The 26,017-nt window shown below is 40.0% G+C and overlaps 1 protein-coding gene across 2 annotated transcripts; it reads right to left on the bottom strand.

Moving 5' to 3' along the window:
• Positions 1–4,770: 4,770 nt before the first annotated feature.
• On the bottom strand, positions 4,771–24,151 carry cry2 (cryptochrome circadian regulator 2). 2 transcript variants are annotated; one of them, XM_085283207.1, is made up of 13 exons: positions 23,858–24,151; positions 19,797–19,905; positions 18,965–19,107; positions 16,367–16,551; positions 16,107–16,195; positions 14,355–14,495; positions 12,526–12,651; positions 12,042–12,227; positions 11,768–11,919; positions 11,170–11,372; positions 9,731–9,811; positions 9,176–9,630; positions 4,771–7,439 (listed from the first exon to the last, which is right to left on the bottom strand). In XM_085283207.1, the coding sequence occupies exons 1-12, from the start codon at positions 24,013–24,015 to the stop codon at positions 9,182–9,184; spliced, it is 2,022 nt and encodes a 673-aa protein (XP_085139333.1). In that variant the 5' UTR covers positions 24,016–24,151; the 3' UTR covers positions 4,771–7,439; positions 9,176–9,181. The 2 variants fall into 2 exon arrangements, with proteins under 2 accessions (XP_085139333.1, XP_085139334.1); XM_085283208.1 differs by lacking the exon at positions 4,771–7,439 and having other exon boundaries at positions 9,190–9,388; positions 9,496–9,630.
• Positions 24,152–26,017: the final 1,866 nt, after the last annotated feature.

Raw genomic sequence — 26,017 nt, 5'->3', positions numbered from 1 at the left:
TTATTTTATATATATATATATATATATATATATATATATATATATATATATATAGTACTATTCTTAGTTAGCGTATTGTCTGTCTTGTTAATGTTTGTTTATAATGGAGCACTGTAACAAAAAAATTATTTCCCCCAGGGATCAATAAAGTATTCTGATTCTGAAAAGGAGTAGGGGTATTCTTGAAAAAGAAGTATCTAAATAGTGTTGTGTCTGACAGGATCATGAATTTGAAGCTGGAAAAGAGATATTGTTAATTGTTATCAATAAGTATGCCTAACAGATTGGATGTCAGATATGAAAAAGGAATTCTGGAGTAAGCTGGATGAAGTGGTAGATTGTGTCCCCTGGGGTGATTGGGGTTAACATGTAGGTGAAGGAAACCGAGTGGTATGGTGTTAAAGCTGAGGTGAACACATACTTCAAACAGATGGGGAAACAGAATATAAGAGTGGAGGAAGGAGCACACAGGTGAACTACATCAAATGCTGATGGTGCAAAAGAAACAGGAGGCTGTAAGGTGGTGGCAGGGAAGAATATGACTAGGCAGCAATGAATGGTTGAAGATGAAGAGGGACGAATGTTGCACAGAATTCCAGAAGTTGAGCCAGATTCTCAGTGGTAAGGAAGTATTACCAGATGACTGGGAAAATATAGCTGTAGTGCTGAGGGAAAGTGCCAAGAAGGTGTTTGGTGCATGTTCGGGACGAGAAAAAGAGGACAAGGAGATTTGGTTCATGTTCAGGTTATTTTATTTGCACCTGTTCTGCAGGCACGAGTCATGCATCCTTACATGCACACTCTCAATACAGACACAACACACAACAAATAAACATAGTACAAAGTACTAAAAACAAGAACTAATAATAATTTTCAGCATCATGTAACCCACAAAGTAACAAAGCTATAATTTGTTGAGTGATGGCTAGTGAAAAAAGCTGATTTTAAAAACTGTGTTCTTTTACATTCACTATGCAAGGAGTCTGAACTGCCCAACCTCCAAAAAATGAAACCAGCCAATCAGCCAATCACTCCTTTTCATATGGACCAACACACAGAATGAAGTGCGAGAGAGATCAGAGTGGAAATGATCAGTTTGTTGCAACGCATCACGGTCAACACTTGGCCACCTCGTTCAGTGAGTTCCCGTGCTAGCTTACCTCGTGTTTGTAAAACACCAAGGAGAAAACCGCTGTGGTTTTCAGGATTATTTTCAAGGCACAGTCCAGGAAGATGGTCTGCAGCTCGGTCCTGTAAGGCTTCCCTATAGCTAAACCTGGTAAATTAAAAAGGTTATCATTATGAAGAGTTTAATCAATGGGTAGAAGAATTACTAACTACATATTTTGGTAGATGGGTGTTTTGGGAATTGTTATGTGCAATTGCAGCGTTTAATATATTGCTTGGTGTTCACAAAGTATACTGGGCTGGTTTTCTTTTGATGTTTAAAGTGTCAGGTCTTAAAGTGCTTGAGCTTCCTTTGTGTATGGTTTGCAAAACAAACTAGGTTTATATGTCAGGGAGAGAAACCTGACTGGCACCCTGGAAGAGACGACTCATTGTTGAGCCTCCTTGGTAAGCAAACCACCACAGTACTATGTTTAAAACCAAGATTCCTTTTCAGTATGATGGACTTCACAGATTTAGTCACCAATGGTTAATTACTAGGGTATTTTATTAAAAAGAAAAAACTTGGATAGAAAGACTAATCATGTCTCTACAAAACACAGTGTAAGAGCAAATGACATCAGTAAGTGTTGGGTTAACTTGGGATTGACATCACTCCCAAGTTCCAACATTCGAGTTCCGAGGCATCTGGAAAGCAGCATCGATATGCCTCCCATAAGCCATCGTAGAGACAAATGTCACACTACAAGTTTGGAATTTGTAATGTGACATCTTTCACACGAGATAAACTCTGTAGGTTAAACTGCAACAGTAGCCTACATCTCTCGTGCAGGTGTCGACACCTGCGGAGCACTCCGCTTAGTTCAAATAAAAAATAAATTGGAAAATGAAAATAAAATAGAACAAAATAAAGATCAAACTGGGTGAATTAAAAAGAGTAAATAAATGTGACAATAAAAAACATAAAAGACACAAAACAACTACAATGTGCAACACGTTCTCAGTCCCAAGACGTAACATTTTACGCTAGGTGACAAATCGTGGATATAATAATAATAATAATAATAATAATAAATTTTATTTATGAGCGCCTTTCAAGTCACCCAAGGACACTTTACAATAGGATAAAACACTTAGTAAAAAAGTGTTTTATCCTATATTATATTACGCTTTCAGCCACCCAACATGTCCCTATATTATGAGTTTGGAAAAATTTGAAAACATCAAAACAGTTTGGAACAAATCTACGCATGTATGTTTATTTTACTCAAATCGCTTTGGAAAACACTATCTTACGGAGCCCCGCAGGGGACATGGGAGAAAAAAAAAATTAAGACGGACTTTTGCGAGATCTCGCAAAACAAACTCGGGATCTCGCAAAAGTTTTAGCCGCATTCTTCGGAGGCCGCCAGATCGAAGCCAACTGGGAGGTCGAGGCACGATGTGCCGGGAAAGCGGTGTTCCTCCCGGCTGTAGTAGGTCTCGACCTCCCGTTAGCTTCAAGATGGTGGGTGTCAGATCTCCGAAAACATCGGAGCACTTTTGCAAATATGTGATGTCTTGTAAACCAAGCAGATATCTGATGTTTACACAACTACATTCACGCCTCAAAATATCTTAAAAGTGTATTTTGTGACCCAGAAAGAGTAATATTACAACTAAGTAGCTGCCGCCATTGTTGGAATTCAACTTTTGCGAGATCTCGCAAAAGTTTTGTGAGATCCTGAGTTTGTTTTGTGAGATCCCGAGTTTGTTTTGCGAGATTTCGCAAAACATTTGCGAGATTTCGCAAAACTTTTGCGAGATCTTGCAAAAGTCCGTCTTAATTTCTTTTCTCCCATGTCCCCTGCGGGGCTCCGTACTATCTAACATGATTAAGGTGGTGGTTAAGATTAATCCACAATCCAGCACGTAGCATATGAACGCAGAAGGACACCTTTCGCATTCCCATGGAACACTTTGGGACGTGGCAAATCGTCGGTATATTACGCGTCAGGAGTGAGAACGGGCTCCACTGTGTGTGCATTTGTCCTTGTGATGCGCAGTGGTGGTGGAAATGAGGAAGTATAGGAAAGTACTGAAAGTAAGAAGTTACCAAAGAAAAAGAGGGAAAATGAAAAAGAGAAATGTGCTAACAAGTGCAGAGTATTGATGGAAGGATTACTTTGAAGAGCTCATGAATGTAGAAAATGAGGACAGATGGAGTACCTTTAGCGAAGCAGCAAGCGCAGAGGATTATTAGGGAGGAAACAATGACAGTTGTAAAAAATAAGTGTGTAAAGGCAGTTGGTTCAGATGACATACCTGTAGAGGTACGGACATGCCCAGGAGAACAGGCAGTGGACTTTATGTCCTGTGTTTAACACAATCTTGGAGAATAAGAGAACACGTGAGGAACAGAGAAATCGAGAAGTGTATCGGAACTGATTTGGGGGTTTAAGGAGACGAGCCATTCTTTAAAGCTATGGGAGAGAGTTGCTGGAGCCAGGTTAAGACGATGATTGGTAAGCAGCAGCAGATCAAGCTAAATGAGTATGAGTTTAAATACCTTACAAAGCAATGGACAGGCACCAGAGGTGAAAAAGACTTTGCAGCCACTGAGACATCACTTATTTTGGACTCCACATTTTGTAGCTGATATTTTGAAAGAATGTAGAGTGCTAAGCTATGAGCTAATGCTACTAACTGTGATCCAAGCTACATCTATAAGCTGTCCGAATTTTTCTTTCCTGCCTGAATGTAATGCAACTTTGGATTTCAGGATGGCTTTACGAGATCAAGAACATTTTGAGAAACGGTTGCCTAACTCTGAGACCAGCCAAGCAACCAAAGGGTTCAATGCTTTGTAGATCGAGTGGCAGTCAGAGGCAGAGGTCGTGGTGCTCCAATGCTCAGCTTCCAAAACTGGCCTTTGGTACAATGTCACCTTGCAGGTGGGGAAGGAACCTGAGCTGGTGCGTGAGGTTGGGAGATACCAATTAGATATAGTCGGGCTCAGCTCAATGCATAGCTTGAGAACATATGTCAGAGGCCCACTCCGCGAAATCTTCAACTCCCACTTCCGGCAGACTGCATTTTAAGGGGGGCTGGGGACATTGAGTACAAGTGGACCATGTTCGGCTCCACGTTCATCTGCAGCTACAAGGTTCTTCACACAACTTTTGTGGTGGCAGTAATCCCAGAACCATATGGTGGACACCAGAGGTGAAAGAAGACGTTAGGCTGAAATAGGAGACTTATCGGGCTTAGCTAGCCTGTGGGACTCCAGACGCGCTTGACAGGTACGGCAGGCCAAGCAGATTGTGGCTCTGGCAGTGATTCATACAAAGGGGGAAGCGTTATTCTGAACACTGTTTACAGTGGTGGTGGGATGCTGCTGATTTCAAATGGGTAAGTAAACTGAGTTGAAGTTTATTCATACAGAGCTTTCTACAGACACAGCAGAGGAACACTCCTCAATCTGGACCAGCTTTTTATCCTCTCAAGGATATTTTGGGTGCATGCGATTTTACCCAACCAGTCCACACGTGTTTTTTGGACTTGGAAAAGGCATTTCTCTGTAGCAAGGAATCATTTTATGGACCAAGCTGAGAGCACATTATTAAAAACAAACAAAGAAAAACCCACACGCATTCCAGTCACAACTTTTCATCAGTTTTAATGAAAATAAACATTATGTTTAGAATACAAAACAAATAAATAACCAAGTATTTCATGCTGGACTCAGGCAACACATTATGCTGTCAGCAAGTAGAATGTGAAGGAGCACACCAGCATGTCAGCACTGCTGTTGCTTCTAGGAAAAGTTGGAACTGAACTTTTCTGGCCAGCGTAGTTTCCACTTGTTTTTTTCTCCTGCAGGTAAATTTGACTTATGCATGGTTGTCAAATTTACCTTTTTTGTTTTACACAAACATGTGCATATAAATTACAAGTTATAGACTTCATAATTATATTTACTAATTACATTTACGGAGATTTGTTTGACACAAAGGAAAAGTACATCTTTTATTGAAGTACTCTTTTATTTCTGTCTATCAATATAAGTTGGAGATGTCTATGGTAGCTGACTTAAAAAAATACAATTTCCTGCAATTTGTTTTGGCAAAGTGACTAATTATTCATAAAAATATTTTATGCTAAAGTTAAAGTTGTCACCTAGAATTTTTTTTAAATTACTAATAATCAGCAGATAATATATCAAGTGCAAAATTATTTCAGGGTGTACCGATGTGTGTCACTTTACTTATTCATAGCTGTTGAGCCATGATCCTGAAGATCTTTGAACTTTGCTGGTGAAAGAAAGCGATTAAGCTAATCCAATCTATTCAAAAAGTAAAACACTTTCTTTTTAAAATTGTTGGTTGAAGGAAACAAGGGAATGATAGTCAGTTTAACTTTATTATTATTATCGTTATTATTATTATTATTATTATCATTATTATTCCTGCAGGCGAAGAGAAAAAACAAGCTGTGGAATCACTGTAGTACACTCACTGCTGGATCTGGTGTTGCCCTCTAGTGGACACTCTGGGCAGCCATGAGCCTTTATGAAAACCCCTCCATACTATTTCTAGCAAAATAGACAGGTTATGATATTTAATTTTATATACAAACAGATAAATGTGAGGAGAAAAGCACAACACTTGTTTCTGCTATATTCAGGTGACACAAGCAGGATCTTAAGTTGCCACAGAGGAAAATGACTCTCTTTCATGCCTGCCATCCCCCTGCACCATATCTACAGGATCCACTGTCATATTCAGTCAGCCATTTGCCATTTTTTCCACAAACCACCAAATACACAAAGGATTCATAGACAATCAAATATTAGCCAATTCCCTAGTTACCATAGTTAGTAACAAAAAATATCAGATATATTCAAAATTGGGGATTTTGGAGCTTGGAGCAACTGTGTAAACAAGTGCCTCCTAAAACTGTCTTCACACTGAAGCCACATGCAAGATTCAGACTGAGAAGACAAAAAAAGAGAAGAAGAAGAAAAACCCAGCTGATTTAATGCTCAACATGAGCATAAAACCATTTCACGTCTGTGTATTTTTTTGAGTAGAAAAAAAAAGAAGTCTTGGTGCTTTTCTTCATCAAAACTATTTACAAAAACAAAAAAGCCCCCGAAACTTTTTTGAATTTGGCTGTATGTGTTACAGCAACTTCAGTTCTGAAGGTGTTTGAGCTTTAACAACTAGACTTAACTTGGTCGAGAGCAAGTTAAGTCTAGTCTGTTTCTTTGACAAGAAAATCCATGTTACATGGGCTAATGCTCAGTCTTTGGTAAGAAAAGATGGCAAAAAGTTGAAGATACAACTTTATACAGTGCACAAAATAAAGCCAATCTACCCTTGGTCTTTCCTTTAAAGGGAATATTGGGATGCTGCAAAATCTGAACCTAGTGTATAACCCAGTAAAACTTGCCTGAAGCTTTTGGTGGGCTGATACCTGCAGCTGTAGTTAAAGATGAAGACTGTGCAGTGTGGTACCAGTTCTTAACTGGAACGGTTCCCCATGCTACGACAAGTGCACAGTTGTCTACTGCTAACCATCCCTGTACAAAATATAATTGTGAACTCTCAAGATGGCCGGCCTATGTCAGGTTGAACTTGAAGAAGTGACGTTGAATTTCTTCTATCAAAGAGCACAAGATGGTGTGGCGGAGGTGTGGTCCCGGGCGCGTCAACGGGGCGGTGCTGGAGATGCCGGTGAGAACCACTCCTCCCCTGCAGACGCGCCCGGGACCACACCTCCGCCACAGATGGTTTCCGGCATACTTAGCTTTACTTGTTCATCTTCATTTAGTTTGCAATTCAGATCATCACTCGTTAAACCTCGTAAAGCATAGTAACAAGTCACTGTATGTAAAATCGTCATTTCACCTTAGAGATTGTCTAGTGCAGAAATATGACAGACACATTGAGTGCTAAGGGAAGAACAAGTGCCACTGTGTGTTGTATGGCTTCAGTGTGAAGAAGTTGACATTGCTTCTTATTCACCGTGTGCTTCAGAGGTGGAATTCTATAAACGTTTACTCATACTTAAGAATTTCTGAGGGAAATGAACGTCCACATGCAGTCAAGTTACTTTTAATGATATGATTAAAATGCTCATCTAGACAGCTTTTTAGCATTTCTCTTGACTGAAGTAGGATCTAAATGCTTTTGTACATCTTTCACTAGTGTTATATACATGCTTCTGTTTGTATTTATCCACATATCCAGAAGATTGTTCTTTGTGTGTCTTTACGTGTCCCGGTGTGCGGGATTTATTTCTTCCCTCATTCTTCTTTTACATTCCACCTGAAGAAAAAACAGCAGGAAAGATTTTAAAATTGTAAAACAAACACAATTATAAAAAGTAATAAAATAATAATCAGCAATAGAATTCACGCCGCGTAGTAAAGGTAAGAGCATTTCGATACGCAGAATCTAAAGAGAATTAATAATCTGTAACCCTCTTTGTGAGAAAGAGACTCAGTTATTTTACACACAATACAAGAAAAGTCAGGCTCAAGTTGAGCAGCTCATACATAAAGAATATACATGTACTGAACTATTAGGATTTATTAGGTAAATAATCCATGTAATAAAAGACAAAAAGTCCAGGATAAAAATAAAAGGAGAGGTCAGGTCATCTCCTGAAATCAAATCTAAGGTTTCCCTCCATGACAGCACTATTGCAGTGCGTCAGCATTCAAAATGCCAGCACCCTGGAGCTGTAACGTCCACTCTGAACGGGCCAGTTTTTGACAGTTAAGTTAGTGCGTCGCATTGATACCTTATGTTAATGTTTGTACAGTAAGTAAAACTTCTCAGGATGATGCCTAAGTGTTTCCGTTTTGCATTTGTATTACCAAATATTTTGATTATTTTGAGCTTCAAGTCATTATATGCCCCCAAAAAATGAGGTCAGTTGACTACTCGTGTATATAATAAATAACTACACATGTTTCACTTGATTGTGTTGGAGCAGTTCGTGGAGGGACTTCTACCAGGCACTGAATGGGTCCACTGCCAATGCCCAGCTGGCTTGGACCCAGTGGTGACGCTGGCAGAGGAACCCCCAGCCGAGAGAGCACTACGCATACACATAGGGCCAGTGGGACTGCCACAACCAGTGGCGGGCAGTCAGTCAGTCCCAGGCCCAGCCCAGAGGAGGAGGCTCTAGGGTCCATCTCCATCATGACCTGCTGCTTCAGAGGCCCCAAACACAAGCTAAACAATATATTGTATGTAGTGTCACGTTTGCTGTTTTGCCCTGGCAGCTAAGGACACTGTGCCCCACCCACTGAGAGCAACATGAACGTAGGGGCAGGAGTGTTGAAGGTGTTGGAAGCCAGGAGTTTGGGACACATCCCACTGATGGAGCTGCTCCAGGCAGCTCACTATAACCCGATGACAGGGCATATGGAATATAATAATGACCTTCTACCTTAAGGTCGTGTTTGAGTGACTGGCCCGAACCTCATCAGGCCATTTCACCAGAGCACACAGGGATATTGCTTTCTATTAGGTCTGGTAGATTATGCAACGTGATATTCTGAAGCAGTTTCTGTCCTGGATCAGGTTGAACTTACCCTGTGCTCAGTAAAAATTGAATGTTATATCCATATTCACTGCTCTGGTAATATCCTCCTCCAACACACAAACTGAAATCACCTGATTGTAGTGCAAGTGCAACTAGAATTGATACGTGAGATCGACAAACAAGCAGACTAACAATTTCAAGGAATGGGACAACCGGTTCTTGACTCCCCTCCAGAAATGTGACAATGCACAAGCTTATTGAAGTGATGCAATAGCATACAACATAAAAGCTAAAGGTGCTGCAATGCCATATTAGAATGTGTGACATGGTACAGGAGCACGGGATTTTTTTTAGCAGATATCTTAACTTCAACTTTTCAGTATTGTTCTCATTTCTTTTGATGACTTTGCTGAGCTTGCATGTCAGTCACTAGCAACAAAATCCACATTTTGTAAATAATTATTTGTTTCTATGTATTGAATACAAACGCAGACACCAAATGTTTCACCTTTTATCACTCTAGCTGTCCTGCAGTTTCTGCACAAGTCTCCTCTTCCTCCTCCATTCTTTCCTCCTCCTGCTCCATGTCCTCCTCCATCGTCTCCTCTTGTCCTGTAGCCTCCTCACGAGCTGTTAGAGTGCAGTACTGTCGCCCTCGCTGCCTTTGGCCACGTCGCACCTTGCGGCTAAGGCCTTTTCTCTTTGTTCCCAATGAGGATGACTGAGATGAACAAGAAGATGAAGGGGAGCACGGTTTGGACTTTAACGGTGGGCTGTGTCTCTGTATTGAGGAAAGGGAAGGAGGACGACTGGGATCAGTGTGGCAACCTGAGGAGATGCAAGGAGCCTGGTACTCCTGGTCTGGATGTGGGGCTGATGTGGAGGATGGACAGACTGTCGAAGAATCAGGAGCTTCATAGCAGACATCTTCCTCTGTGTTTGCAGGAACTCTTTGAGGAGAATCTAAGAAAACAGAAAACAATAATGAGCAAATTGCGTACAGTTTATTTGTGAACATTCTTTTTAGGGAGAAAATGAATCTTGGTTCTTTGTTTCTTCCGACCTGGGCCACTGCTGGTCTGGGACTCATCAGTCATCGGTGGCTCTGCTTCTTCCTGGATTGTTGGTACAGATGCTAGCAGACCTAACATACACACATACATACTTTATAAGTGCAATGTTGATTTAATGTCCTGTCTAATGATAAAGTGAGAAATCTTCTTATGTTGTCCCAATTATTTGTTATGCCGAGATATACTGTGGTAGCACTGTCATTGGTAGATAATGACATGACACTCCCTCCATGCACAAAGGTGTTTATTATTAAGGGGAAAAAATCCAAACTTAAATGGCCCTGTGTGAAAAACTGATTGCCCCCTAAACCTAATAACTAGTTGCACCACACTTAACAGCAGCAACTGCAATCAAGCGTTTGTGATAAACTGGTAGTCATTCACAGCACTGTGGAGAGATTTTGGTCCACTCATCTTTAGAGAATTGTTTTAATTCAGCCACACTAGAGGTTTTTCGAGCATGAACCACCTTTTTAAGGTCATGCCACAGCATCTCAATCGGATTCAGCTCTGCATATGGCTTATTAGCAAGTCACAGGCACACAACAGCATCAGTACAGATTCTTCTGTTTAACTGACGCCTTCTTGGATTGTTAAATCGGGCCTGGGGTGTCTGTATATTTTGACTTGGGGTGTCTGTTTTTTATCAGTCTGTTCAGGTTATCGACAGACAGACTGTCATGTCATGCTGCTACTGTTACCATCTGTGAGGTGCATGAATGCAAAAACAAATTATGTCCAATAGAAGTCAATCCACAGAAGCCTCTCTCTTATTTGAATTGCACATTCCTAGAATGAATTACTGATGGAATTTTCAAGAAAAAATATCCTGCAGCGGGGTTAGGCCCACAGTTAAAAAATCTTGAGGTGCTATTCTTCTTATAGCAGTAGGAGAGCAACTGTTATAATGCCATTTTGAGTTTTCATAACGGAGATTTTTGTTGTGTTGCATTATTGTGCAGTTTTTAGAGTGGAATGGTCTGTACACCCAACACATCCCTGTATTAGCTTAATGGTGCACTTCAACCGAGACTGGACACTCTGCAGTCAGTGTTTGTACACAAGCTAGATTCCTGACAAACATACAGGAGCAGTAATGAAAGGCAGAGGCTTCAGGGAAGTAATTGCGTGACTCCATAGGGTCATGTAGCATGTATCACTATGGGATAACGCCACATAAGCCCCCAAGTTCATTTCATTTTTGATTTATTTAAATGTAAAACAGAAATAGTGCTTTTGATGTAATGATTACATTAACTATGTAATATATGTACAGAAAATGCACTGTGATGTGATATATGTCGTAATCCAGGGAAACAAATTCTTATACCAGGACCAGTGAGATTCTACTCATATTGCACTGCCCTAATCCAAACCAATCTCAACATGAAGGGAGTGGCACACTTTGCCCTTTGGTATGATGACTTACTGAGTCCTCTGTAGTGGGAAAGCTGCTGGTAAACTTGTTTCATCCTCTCAATGTTAAGCCTACTACTCTCTGCATGGTTGATCATGGGTTTGGGGTAATCCACTCCCACCACACAGTTGGCTGCTTTCTGTAGTGACTCAGGGGCGTTCCATGGCTCATAGATATACCGGTTCGGGTAGTCCTTAAGAATGGGGATGTAATGCCTGCAGAGATTTCAAAAGAATATAATCTGAACTTTAATATGGCATGTGTTTCACTTCAAATCACTTTAAGTCAGCCTATAGCAGAGCTTAATCATCCATTCCAGAATTTACAGACATTTTTAATCCTTTTCACATGAGTGCATTACGACATCAGTTATCTACATGCTCAAAAGCCCCTGACGTCAAGGGACAAAAAAAGAAAGCAATTTGGTCCTCATGTGCACAATGTTTTGAGCTGTTATTGGTATATACTATAACACAAAATTTGGAAATGATATCTTGAAAACTTTGGATGCTAGACTGTCACAAAACAGGCTAACAAGCAAACAGAATTGATTACATGCTACCTCCCCTCAGAGGTAATGATGTGTTCAGAATGTGATGGTACGAGATACCTGATGTAGTCTCCCGTCGGGTCAGTTCTCCTTCCGAAGCCAACAGGACAGTAGCAGTGGAAGAACTGCTGAAAGAAAGCACTACAGGACAACCACATCCAGCTACCAGCATTCACACTCCAGTCTGCATCCAGCAGCATTTCCTCAAACACCTGCAGGAACACAGAACCAGATTGCAAGGAGCACTGTTACCGTGTCTTATAAGGTCAATTTACCTGTTCATCACCTGGGAGACAACAGGTTTCAGATTGAATGAAAAAACAGACAGTCCTACTTTCATGCCGCTCTCCCAGCTGATCCACAAGTCTCCCCTGGTGAGAAAGCAGGCCACAGCGTGCCGCGCCAGGTGGTGGATCCAGCCCTCTTGTCTCAACTGGGTCATAATGGCGTCGATCCAGGGGAAACCAGTCCGACCCTCAGCCCACTTGGCCAGTGCTTCTGGGTTCTGGTCCCATGGGATCTGGAAACAAACATGTTACATAGTAAGTAACTGTGTTTAGACATATATTTAGGCTGATAAACATGTTACCTGTACTTATAAGCTGAGAAATCAACTTTTCAGTCTCTCTCACCTAGTTCCAAAATTGATAATGCAGCTGTTTATCTTTTTTTTTTTTTTTTTTGGGGGGGGGGGGGGGGGGGGGGGGGCGGCGTATTATAAAATGTCAGTTTGTGGCACTTTATCTAGAGACAGGTGCTAATAACTCTTTTACCTACAGTAATGCTTATTTATACATCCACTCCCTGCAAAGGTTCACCTGGACACAGATGGGGTTTCCATCCATACGGTCAAAGTTTGGGTTGTTGGTGGCTGCAGTGTAAAAGAATTCCCTCCATAAGAGCTGGCCGAACAGGGACAGAGGAGGAGTACAGCGTTTGCGGACCTGATGGAAAAACAGACAGGGGAAAAACTGGGATGAGAAAGTAATTCATCTTCAGTTAACACTGTGTTAAAACCCCATTAATGAGGGGTTATTGAAGTGCAAGCTAGTTTGGGAGTCACCACACCAAGTGCTCCAACTACCACTGGGACCACTGTTACCTTCACCCTCCACATCTTCTTGAGCTCTTCTCTGAGCAGTTGGCACTTCTCGTTTTCCTTTTTCCTGATGTTGCGGTCATTCGGAATCACTACATCTACTTGTCTATCAGCACTATGTCCGGTTAGTTAGCCACTATTATTTTGTCATGGGGTCTTGCCTGGTGTGATAGACCCCAGCCTCTATGGATCTTGTGCTCAATGCTTGTTCCTGTGCTGCCATGATTAGTGCCTCCGTGCTGTCTATCAATCCAGCTTTGTCCAGCCACTGATAGAGGAAGTGGCTGACATCCAGAAATCCTATCTGCCGGTGGTACATACCGTGCAGGGGCCTGTTCTTCCATGATGATTCTTCCTCTTGCTCCTCTTTTTTGGGTTTCTGCTTCCTCAAGTATTCATTGAGCATGCGGTTGGACATGGACATCTTCCTCATGTACTTATGGATGTTCGTTGTGTCATCCTTGATCGTGGTACTAACACTTACTAGTGTCTGGCCTCCTTCCTTCCGCTTGGTGTACAGTTTCAAGGTGCTGGATTAGGGGTGAAACCCTCCGTGCATGGTGAGTAGCTTCCTTGTCTTGACGCCACTGGCTTCCATCTCCTCCTTGATTACTTGATCACGGGCATGGTGTAGGTGTTGATAACCCAGCTCTTGTTCTTCCCATTCAGCGGACTCCTTAGGACTTGCCTGATTCTCTACAGGTATTTAGTGGTTGCGCGTTTCCTAGCAACCTCTTCGTGGTTCCCATTTGCCTGCGGGATTCCCATGTACTTGTAACTGTCCTCAATGTCTGCAATGTTGCCTTGTGGTAGTTCAATCCCCTCAGTTCTGACTACCTTCCCTCTCTTTGTTACCATCAGACTACACCTCTCCAGTCTGAATGACACTCCACTGTCACTGCTGTATATCAGTAGTGAAAAGCTACTACCATCAATAGGAATAAAGCTCTTGTTTACAGGGAACGAATGGACAGTAACAATGGGCCAGAGATCCCATACTTGCGAAGCACCACCCACTGGATACGTCAAAGGACTCAGTCGAATGTCTTTTCCATGTCAACAAATCATTTCTTTAACTGGTTGGACAAACTCCCAGGCACCCTCGAATATCTTCGAAAGGATTTAGAGCTGGTCCAGAGGTCCGCAAGAAGGACAAAACCCAGATTATTCCTCCAGAATCCAAGACTCTACAAACAGATGGACTCTCCACTCCAATACCCTTGCATAGACTTTCCCAGAGGCTGAGAGAGTGTAATCCCCCTGCTGTAGGAGCACACCCCTCGGTGCCTCTTCTTAAACAGGGGAACTCCTTGGCAAAAGTAATTTAAAAAAAATTATTAAATTTTTTTTAAACTAATAAATACCTTAAAAAATAAACTGAATCACTGTCTGCTGGAAGTTCTGATGTAGTCAAGAGAAACATGCAATAACTATCCAATACAAATTTAGGTCAATGTAACATTTTAAGGCCTTTTTTAGATGAATATTAATTGAAGACATTTTAAACCACCCTTCGGTTATTTTGAGTCATTTTATCTGTGACAGTACCTTCATGTAGAGCTCTCTCAGGTTGTAGTACAAAACTCTGCAGGACAGACACCCGAAACGCAGGTAGGGGCTGAGACCGGTAGGACTGGCATATAGAGAGCAGGTTTTAACACGGGAGTGCTCCAAGCTGGTTACCCACACCTAAAGAGACAGACACAATCAGGAATCATCATCTTCAAGCTGAGGCTGTATCATGTGAAAGAAAAAAAAAAAAAAAAAAAAAAAAAAAAAGCTTGACCCCACCAGTGTGACCCCTCAGCCTCCTAGCAGATACACCTATGATATGAATTTGAAGCTCCTACAGCGCCTCATTTTTGAGTTATCACATTTACAAACTTAGCTATCCATGCTGTCCACAACACTTAAATTATGACTGTCCAACCACTATGCCAAAAAGTATTTTATATTTTATGATATATTCTCTCTAACCCAAGTGGGGTCACGCAAATATCTCATCAGCCTTTTACGTGTGAGGGGTAAAAACTGAAAAGAAGCAAGACAAGACTAGCTGTGTAATGCTTACAGAAATATGTGTAGTAACTCTAAATTAATTGCTACAGGTAAACAGAATGACTTGAAACAAACAGAGCACCTTAAAGACGCTAAGGCTTTCAGGAGTCAAAGTAGGGAGTGATTCACAAATGCAAAATTACAACGGAAAAAAAAGTATATCAATGAAAGCCTTATGGAGTCACAATCATGATATTATTTGGCTATATCACAATATACGATATATATCACCATATGTTTAAATAAACTACAAAAACAAATGTTATTTTCAACCATATAGTGGCTGAAATTGCACTGGCATACTCATTCAAATCAACCATTCAATGTTTTTTTTCTACTTTGAATACAAAAACCATCAGTTGCACACACAAGTTTCTCATAAATGACAATACTGCCACAGTAAGTCTCTTTCTGTGGTCAACACTAGACCTTTAATAAACAAAAGATCATAGCAACAAAAAAAACTACATCAAGCAAGAATTCATGAGACAAAAGTTAAACAAATGAACTTAAAAATGTTTGATGCATTCGCAGTGTGTGTGAGAAGAAAAAAAACTCAGTGATCTACATGCAAACAGGCTTAATGTTGCCATGGCAACTTATACAAGATTCAAGAAAACTTTATTTGTCACATGCAAGTTTCCCTGCAGTGAAATGGACCCCCCCCCCGACCTTACATACACAACACAGACATCACATGGGGAGACAGGTCGGAGATCGGTAGTATTATGGAAAAACACTGAAATGTACACTACAATGGGAAAGTCCAAGAGGGGAAAAAAGAGACCTCTACTCATGCTGGGCTCCTGGGAGGACAGCATGAGAACAGAAAACAACAACACTCCTCTACACAGAAAGCACATAAATGTCCACAGCACAACATTATGGAGCACGTGACAAGCAACAGGGGTGAGGAGTAATCCGAAGCAAACACAGCAGCCATCTTGTATACTCGATTGTTACGATAAAACCATTTTAACCATCGTACACGGAAAAACTTGCATTACATCCGGAGATTACCAGGTAAGTAGGTATGGATAGCAGAGCAAGGAGGCAACACTGTCAAATTACTAATTTATCCCTATTCTGTGGGCATTTACTGAAAGTTTAAGAACAAGGAGGACAAAAGTAAACAAACAAACAAACAAACAAACAAAAAAATCAGCCAATGCAACTTAGCATTCAAAATAAACTCCTGGATTCTGGATTAGACCAATTAAAGCACTTTGACTTTAGCTTTACCTTTTTGTCCAGATGTTTACCGAGTCTGTCCAATGCCTGAGACTCTCCTCCATGCCACACAGCCAGAGGTAAACCATCTGTCCTGAAACCTGGGCACATCAAAATAAGTTTAAATACAGATCAATGTGTTAACTTTAGATTCAATAAATAAGGAAAGTAGAGTTGTGTAGTTTGCAAACCATTAATTATTTTTCTTAAAATCAGATTAAAAACATAAATGTTATAGAAAAACTTTACGTGAAAAGATAAATTATGCGTACCTAATTCTTCTAAAGAAGGGATACTGTATAGCTGGTCATGGTTGTCTTCTATTTTGGTGTGACATTTGTCCATTTGTTGCTGAGTGATGGGAGGCAGAGGTCTCCTAGGCAACTCCAGTCTGCTCACAATAGTCTGAAAACGCTTAAACGTCAGAGGAGGACTGTTGTTGTTCATCTCTATTATCCTGTAGCAAAACAGAAAAGGAAGAAAATTTGAGTAACACACAGCAACATATCTGTATCAGTTTACCAGTGGCCTCTCTGGGAGAGAAGTCTGGGAAATACAGTGTGCCGGCAATATGTAAAGGGGCTCCACACGGCGTGACAACACTATGCTCAGCCTTTGAACAAGTGATTAAAAGCAATGGTCAATTGGTGCGCCCTGATGTAACACTGACATTACCACATTTTTTAATGATTAGGGACAGACTGTATTAAGTGAGTTGCCAGATGTTGGTACCAAAAAGCCATCAGGAAATTATTTTCCAGGTGAACCACACGGTGATATTAACCCAGGAAAACACTGAGTAATGTTACAACAGTTAATAAACAAAACTATTAATGAACTGTTCTTAAGATGTAAGTTTGCAAGAGCATCTGTGTTTAATCTAGAGATGGCACGATACCACTTTTTTATGTCCGATACCGATACCGATATCATAAATTTGGATATCTGCCGATACCGATATGAATCCGATATAGTGTTTTTTAATCAACAAAACTGTTTTTTAAAATATCTTGCTGCATTTTGCAAGTCTGCAAGTTCATACTCAAGTTTAAAACAACAACTACACTAAAGCTATTCTGTTATACCTGTATACAAAAAAAATATTTCATAGTTCAGCAATACTGATCAATCTAATAAACTTAGACCTACACCATCCTCCCTATTCTGGTATTTTAAAGAGTACTTAGCGTAAATATTAAGCAACCTAACTAATAGGGTTCCAACTCCCAGCAACAACAAAATTAAATAAATAAAAAATAAGGAACCACCCCTCACGCGCCACCTCATGATGCTTAATCGACGTAATCAACCTTAATTTGATGCAGTGTGAAAAAAAATGCACAGAAATCAATTATTTTTCAAGAAATATTAAATAGATTCAACATCTTTCTTCAACAAAATTGCAGACTGCACAGATGGTACCTTCCCAAAGTAAAAAGTACTATAGCTTACTAGGGTATATTAGACTTAATAGTTACTATATACAGTAATTGACTTCTATTCATTTTACATCAAATTAAAACTTTGGGTGTCAGATAATTATTTATTAAAAGCTCGACATTTTAAATGAGAATAAGAAAGAAAAGTATGTCTTTGTGCCCCCTTTTCCCTGTTAATGCCCTATCGGCCCCCCTGGCTAAACTTTGCTAGATCCGCCCCTGCACAGTTACCAGCGTCAGCTACGTAGAAAAAGATCCTGGTGTAGAAAGTAATATTAAATAAATTCTAACAACAGCTTATCAAGCTTAAACGTGCTGCTGTTGTTCAGCCGCTGGTTTCCTCTTTCTGGTGCAAAGTGGGCCAAAAACAAACAAGAGAGACGGACTCGCGACAGAAAAGCCGATCAGCTGATCATTTAAGCAGTTTCACGATTGAAGTAGCAGCCGGAGAGCGAGAGGCAGTCGCTTGTTAAGCTTAACGTGGGAATGCTTTACAAACATTCAGAGATGGACTTACACACTTGCTTTACTTCTCTCGGGGATAACTTTGTCGGAGATGAAATGCCAGGTTGCTAGCGAAGCTCCACATGCTATCCAGACCACCGACAGGTCCGGCATGCCACAGCCGCTCTATCACGTGATGCATACTGCTCCGACTGCTAACGTTCTGAGGTGAGTTACGGCGTGTTGCAAGTTTTGCGAGGTGCTTTCGTGATATTTAATGGATCGGATTAAATTTTTTATTTTTCTCCGATATCCGATCCAGTAATTTAGGTCAGTATCGGACCGATACCGATACGTAATATCGGATCGGTCCATCTCTAGTTTAATCAGATAGCTGATTAATTTCACATATTTGTTATAGGATTAGTCAGTCACTTGAGTTCAGTTTGACTGAGCATGTGATTCACTTCCTGAATACAAAACTGAGGAAGGTATTCAAGTATCAACCAAAGACAGCAGAAGCTAAATCTAGGACATCACCTCAAGGCAGGAAACCCAGTCATCAGTTTCAGTATTAAAGGTGCAGGTCGACACTTTAATTCACAACTGCTTAATTTTAAAGCCACTGTTGTTGTTGTATGAGGTCAAAATTGTCATTTTCCAAATGGGCTTGACTATACGTAACTGAGAATTGGATTAACAAGTTAAAACAACAAACAAACAAAAGGAAAATGATACCGAAGTCCATAAGCTTGCTATCAAATACTGGTTGCAGCAGACTATGAAGACTTATTCATTACCTTTTGTTAAGGTAAAAGAATTACTTTTTAAAATTACTTCTCAAACACTTGTCAATAAAGAGCTCCTGTCGTTATACAAGAATGGACTGCTGATACAGGAAGGAAGAGACTAAATGGAGTTGCATAATACCTGCGTTTGTGGTGGGAATACCACTAGAAATCGACTAATTGTGTGGAAAACACAAACCTATCTAGGTTGTAGAGGGTATGAGAGTTTCTGACAATGGTCTCCACTCCAAATTCTTGGGCCAACTTAATGATTGCGCCATCCCTCTCTTTCCCGTAAGGCTCTGGGTCATATTCAAAGGTCAGCCTGGTCACGTTCCACTCCTGCAGCAAAGAATAAAAGAATTCGAAAAAAGGATGTTAAATAGTAACAATGATCAAAGAACTAATTAAATCTTTGGCTTTAACAGTTTGTAAGTCTTGTATAGATCTATCATGTGCCTACTTATAACCCAGACCACCAAGTCAAACTGTTGTATTCAAGTTGTGCATTCAAGCTTCGGTTTACAATGCCAAACTGGATTGTTCCAAATGGGTCAGTTTGAACAGAAATAAGAAGTAAAGAAAATGAAATGTATTTGACAGCCACTTCATCTGTTGTGTTTCCTGTTCACACTGATGGTAGCAGATGATAGCAGCGAAACACATGGCAGGCCTAAAAGAAACAATGGGCCAGAGAATTGGTTTGTTATAAGGTAGCATAAAATGTTACCTTATAACTAGATAAATGGTTAACAGAGAGCTAAATTGATTGTAATGCATTAGCTAAAAGCATTGAAAACATAGATAAAAGGTTTGGTTTTTGTATGCAAATGATAGACGTATGAATGTGAACTTGTTCAGTTCTAGATCTTTAATCTAGTTTTAGATGCAGAAAAATATTAGAACAGCAATTTCAGTGAGAAAAATGTAAAAATAAATATATCCCACATGCAAATTCTGCATCTGTACTATCTGAACATTCTTTGCAGATGAGGAATAACAGAGGAGAAGCAACTGACAGGAATACAGACCTTGAAAAGCCTGGGGAACACATCTGTAGGCTGGCCTCTGACTACAAAAAGCCTGGAATTGAGCTTCTTGAGACTGCTGTCCAGGTCCTCCAGAGCTTCCAAGAGAAACCTGCACAGACATAAACATAAACATAAACTCCCTTGTGGGGTGTTTCCAGTTTGCAGTGATCAGCACCTATGGTTCGTATCTATGAAAAGTGGTCCAAGGAAAGAACAGCGATGAACCAGTAAAAAAGGTGGCCGAGGCTCATTGTGCAGGTAGAGAGTGAAGGTTGTCTCTTGTGATTGTGGTCTTTATTTACAAAGTCAAGAAAGCAATGTTTTTCTTAAACATAAAAGAAAGATTTCCAGTCTCTTTTTCAGAGTGAGGAATGCAGCTTATTCAGTCGGGCTGCAACTATTCATTCAATTTGAATTTGAAATTAAATAACATGACAAAAAACCCTGAGCAATTTTTTTGGGTCAATGCTTTACTTAAAATCTTTAATGCTCAGTCATCATCATGTGATGCTGCAGCTTCAATCCAGCAGTGTTTGTTTTACAGCAAGGAAATCTACAGTAAGCCTAAAATATACAAACCACAGCTGTAGCTGCTTATCTGTTTAGGCAACAGAAACTGTGCGTAGTAGGCTACTCCGACCGTTTTGTCCCAGCAGGTAAGGGGACTTGGTTGCCCCATTTACTACATCAGCCGGAGACTGTCTGAGAGAGGTCAGATACAGTACAGTGGAGAGAAAGTGTCTGGTAATCCAGTGAGTGGTAGACTCCCTTTTTTTTATTACCTCCTGAGACGCCCGTTCACCCTGTGCTTAGACCATGTGCCGCTGCAGTGGGACGTACTGATATCTGGCCCTAGAGACATTTAAGTTCAAGGTGGACGATAGGCCGGGGGTTTAGTCACATGGGAGGGGCTGAGAGTAGAGGCGCTACTCCTCCACATTGAAATGAGCCAGCTAAGGAGTTGCAGCTGATAATGTCCTACTGAGAGGATGTCCTGATGTAGACCCAGGACACACCGGAGAGATTACTTACTATTGGCTGGGCAGGGAAAGGCTCGAGGTTTCCCCCAATTGTTAAATTATTTTAGGTTTTAACTTTTGTTAAAGTAGCTGTCAATCAGCTTTGAACAGTGTGGATCATTCATAATCCACAGCACAACGTGCCACACATTTCAGTCGCAGCTTTTTAGTTTTTTGGATGTTAATTTGTCATATTATATTAAAACGTGAACATCTTTTATAGTAAGAGATTTTTTTTAAATATCATAATTAAGATCAGTTTATTTTAAGTGTTTGTCTTCTTGTCTGTTTGGAGTTAGGGCTGGGTGATATGAGGAAAATCTAATTTTGCAATTTTTTGTGGGCTATATAATGATACATATTGCGATACGTTTCAATAGCATCCTAAAAAAAGTTTTTTTCCAATCATATAGTGCCTAAAATTGCACTGGTATACTCATTCAAATCGACCATTCAATATTTGCACACAGATGTTTTTCACAAATGACAATATTGCCACAGAAAGTCTCTTTCAGTGGTCAACACTAAACCTTTACCAAACAAAATATAACAACAACAAAAAGAAAAACTACATCAAGCAAAAATACACAAGATAAAAATTAAATGACCTTAAAAAGGTACTCTTGTGCTTATAACATGTAAAAACCATAAAATAAAAATGTGCTGACCTCAAATTACAGAAACATTCAGAAACAACAGTGGCAGATATCAGAGCTGGTTTATTTAACGTTTTCTTTGCTGTGCGGGGAGACGCTGAAATGCCGCGTTTAAAACAGGCTTCATTTTGCAGTGGATGACTTTTCAGCTTGTTGGATAAATTAGTGTTACTGCTACTTTTTGCAGCAATGGTCTTTAAGGCATGTTTTGGTAATTATCACATTTTGTTCAACATCCTCCCAGTGAAATCCAAACGACAGCAAGTGTCATTCTCTCACTTATCTGAAACTCCTGCTGCCATATTTTTCCCTATCTGGTAGTATATAAACAGACATGCTCAGCACAGCGTGCCGGGTAGAAGATTTTCCGGTTGGGAGGCCGGGGGTTAATGTTGCATTCGCAGTGTGTGGGATGGTAAATGGTTAATGGACTGATTCTTTTCAAACTACTTTTCTACAACATGCCCCATTCACCCAATCACACCCATTCACAAAAGCACTTTCTTTCTATACTTAGTACTTCCTAACTTCATTCATACACATTCAGATTCCGATGGATGCATCGGAGAGCAACTTGGGGTTAGTATCTTGCCCAAGGATACTTGGCATGCAGACTGGAGGAGCCTAGGATTGAACCACTAACCCGCCGATCAGTAGGGGACCTGCTCTAAACGATGCGAGGTGCTGCATGATTCATTACTGAAGAATTGGATTAATGGGTTCAAATATCTTTATTGTTGGTTTTGACACTGTTCATTAAACAGTTCTCAAATTTAACATAATATCTGAGTGTTTCTTAGTTTTACTTTTTTTTAGTACACTGGGAAATTAGTTGCCGTAAGTATTGATAATTCTTAATAATTACATATTAACATGTACAGCATTATAACTTGCTGTTTTCAGCAGCACAAATTTTTGCATCAACACAAAAGGCAAACTTCTAAATGCTGATTTTGTTGCTTTTGTTTATTGCAGCCACAACATACTCCTTTAAAGGCTTACAGACACAAAATATACACTAACTGACTTAAACACAGACACACACACACACACACACAAAAACCACATACATATAAACAGACACAAAATCTAGCTCATCCAGGTGATATAATACCGTCAGAATGACTTTGCCTTCTATTAATGTAAGAAAGCCTAATAAAGCCAAATTTAATTTATACCTTGATCTAGATTGCGTGTGTACCTTATTTTATTTGACTGACCTTTGACTGTACCTGAGATTGTTTTACTTTTTGCATATAAGAAATTTATGCAGTTAAACTTAAAAACCTTATAAATTCTATATTCCAATCCAATGAGCAGTTCTTTTTAAAAGACCTGTGGGGGGGTTTTGTCTTTTACCTTTTAATATTTACCAAATACTCAAGTAACCAAGTAATAGTAATAAGTGATACAATAGACAGATAAACATAATCCATAGCTCCAGCACTACTATTGAGTGAACACAGTACTTTGTATTACCAAATACCCATATCCAAGCCACTAGTATATTATAACTAGAAAAAATTAAATTGATGAATATGCAACAACCTTAATATTATTAAATATATAGAATTTTAAAATACACTTTATAGTGGTATAAATTTTAACATAACGTATCAAACCGTTGCGCTTGAGAAGCACTGACATTTGAGGAATTTTGGATAAATGTGTTTATATATTGCCTGTAGTATACCTGTAGTAAACAGAAAGTACAGCGTTCTCTTCTGAAACGTGGTGGAGTGTTGACGTTTATGCAGTTATTCCAGCTATGTCGTGTTGGAGCGTCATTATCAATTAATTTACTATAGCAACCTCTATGTTTCCTTGGCAGGCGTGACAATGAATTATTTTGTAATAATTTTCGCATAGCTACTCACTAAGCAAATCGAAATTGACATCAACTCCCATAGTGCACCTCTCTCCGCTTGCGTGATTAACGGGCTTTGCCATTTCATGCGAACCTTTCTTTTACTCATGTTAAATGGACATCGTTGTCTCCATAGTTTCTGTACCAAACTGTTGTAAGTTAACTTGGTTAGCAGAAGCCTTTCAGACACCATCAAGAATTAGCTCCAATGTTTTTTAAATGTAATTTTGAGTGTAAGCCGAACAAGAATGTACAGTATTTAATTTACGTTAAACACTTCGCCTTTTAAGTGGACATACTTGGCTGATATGCGACGATAAGTTAAAGTTGTGTATTTCTTCAATGGCGCTTAGCATTAATCGGGTTGCATTCTATGCTAGCATTAGCTAAATGACGTGGAGCCGAGGCCCAAGAGTAATGGATCGTGTAAATATTGACCTAGTAAATGCTCTTCCTGTATTTCACTGGGTTAAGTTAGCCTTTAATAACCCCAAACTGTCACAATATAAAGTCACAAACCTCCATCGGTTGATTCCCACGTTAGCAGCTCCAGCAAAAAAGGGGTCTAGAATATAAACACAGCGCACTGCGTCCGCTCCATTCAGGGCCTCCTGCAGCGCAGGATTATCGTGCAACCGCAGACATTTACGAAACCAGTGGACTGAATTCACCACCATTCTTATTTGTTATTCCATCGTTATAGTAAAATCCGAAAAAACAGGCGAAATTAAGCAAAAAGGTTAAAATCACTGACAACTCAACGACTCCCAACAAACTTTACTCACTGTCAAACGAAAACTGACACTCGGGGGCGTGGCCTGTTCTGTGGGCATGGCTATAGGTTAGGTTGTGTCGGTTTGCTGGTTGGACAGAATTGAAATCGTGAACATGAGTTACAAAACTGGAGATTTGTACTTGGTTGAAGCTGCAGATGCAGGCAGCATCGGTGAGAGGTTGTGTCACCTTTCTGATACAGACCAGCACGGGTGCCTGCAGGGATTTGGGGACCCGTGAAAACAAATATCACCTTGGGCCCCACCGTTTAATTTTGGAAACCATTCCAGCACTAACACTATAGCACATTGCAAACATGGATATATATTTTGCTTAGATTTTGCTCAAGATTGTTGAGACATGTGCCATTTTCTTTACATTTTATTTTTTAATGGTAATGTTATTTATTTATTTACTCATTCATTTCGTTTACACTGATTGGTACCTTGTACCAAAATAAAAAAGTGAAAGTTGGGGTTTTTTTACTCCTTAAATGTGTAAATATAATATTTAGTATTATTTAGGAAATATAATTTTATAATTTTAATAATTCTTTGTATATTAATTTTCAAACAAAGTATAGCCAACTAAAATATGTCTCTGTCCTTAGACCTAGTTAAACTCAAAAAGGTTTTAATCTAAATTCCCAAAGGCCCTCCTGCAATTAGACACAGTGTTTGACATAAAAGAGCTCACCTATAACTAAGCCTGAGCCAGGGGTTTGATCTGTTTGGCCTGGCAGTGGATTGTCAGAGAATTGATTTCGCGTACATATGTAGAAAGGGTCTGTCTGCACCAATTGCTTTTTGGCTATATTAACAGAACACATTTTCTGTTAGAAATGAAGTAAGCTAACTGATACTAGTAAATGTCAAACTGTTTCTTTCATGTGGAGCTTGCTATGAGTTTAATTTCTACTGTCTCCCTTTTCTTTTTTGAAACCCAGACTTTACTTTTAAGGTGCCATCCTTACTTTAATCTCAGCATCAGCACCACTTGGACTAAACCAAATCATGAAATGAGGAGGGGGGAGCAGAGTCAGACTTAATTTAATTTATTCTTTGTTGCCAAAAATAAAATGCTAGGAAATCAACACGTTTATAAGTACCATGTGAAGCAAGCATTATCTCATTGTGATAGACTAATCATTTTCATTAAAAAAACAAACAAACAAAAAAAACCTGTACATTCCCAGTTCAGAGAGGTGTACTGTTTTCCCTCCTTGTAAATCTCACATTTGATGATGGACCACAGGTTCTCAATGGGGTTCAGATCAGGTGAACAAGGAGGCCATGTCATTAGTTTTTCTTCTTTTATACCCTTTCTTGCCAGCCACGCTGTGGAGTACTTGGACGCGTGTGATGGAGCATTGTCCTGCATGAAAATCATGTTTTTCTTGAAGGATGCAGACTTCTTCCTGTACCACTGCTTGAAGAAGGTGTCTTCCAGAAACTGGCAGTAGGACTGGGAGTTGAGCTTGACTCCATCCTCAACCCGAAAAGGCCCCACAAGCTCATCTTTGATGATACCAGCCCAAACCAGTACTCCACCTCCACCTTGCTGGCGTCTGAGTCGGACTGGAGCTCTCTGCCCTTTACCAATCCAGCCACGGGCCCATCCATCTGGCCCATCAAGACTCACTCTCATTTCATCAGTCCATAAAACCTTAGAAAAATCAGTCTTGAGATATTTCTTGGCCCAGTCTTGACGTTTCAGCTTGTGTGTCTTGTTCAGTGGTGGTCGTCTTTCAGCCTTTCTTACCTTGGCCATGTCTCTGAGTATTGCACACCTTGTGCTTTTGGGCACTCCAGTGATGTTGCAGCTCTGAAATATGGCCAAACTGGTGGCAAGTGGCATCTTGGCAGCTGCACGCTTGACTTTTCTCAGTTCATGGGCAGTTATTTT

The sequence above is a fragment of the Mchenga conophoros genome, linkage group LG7, assembly GCF_057382185.1.
Source record: "Mchenga conophoros isolate Kocher_MC1m ecotype Shallow Benthic linkage group LG7, M_conophoros_male_GT1.1, whole genome shotgun sequence".
Classification (NCBI taxonomy): domain Eukaryota; kingdom Metazoa; phylum Chordata; class Actinopteri; order Cichliformes; family Cichlidae; genus Mchenga; species Mchenga conophoros.
The sequence above is the reverse complement of the archived record's forward strand: the minus strand, read 5'-3'. Positions and strand labels throughout refer to the sequence as shown.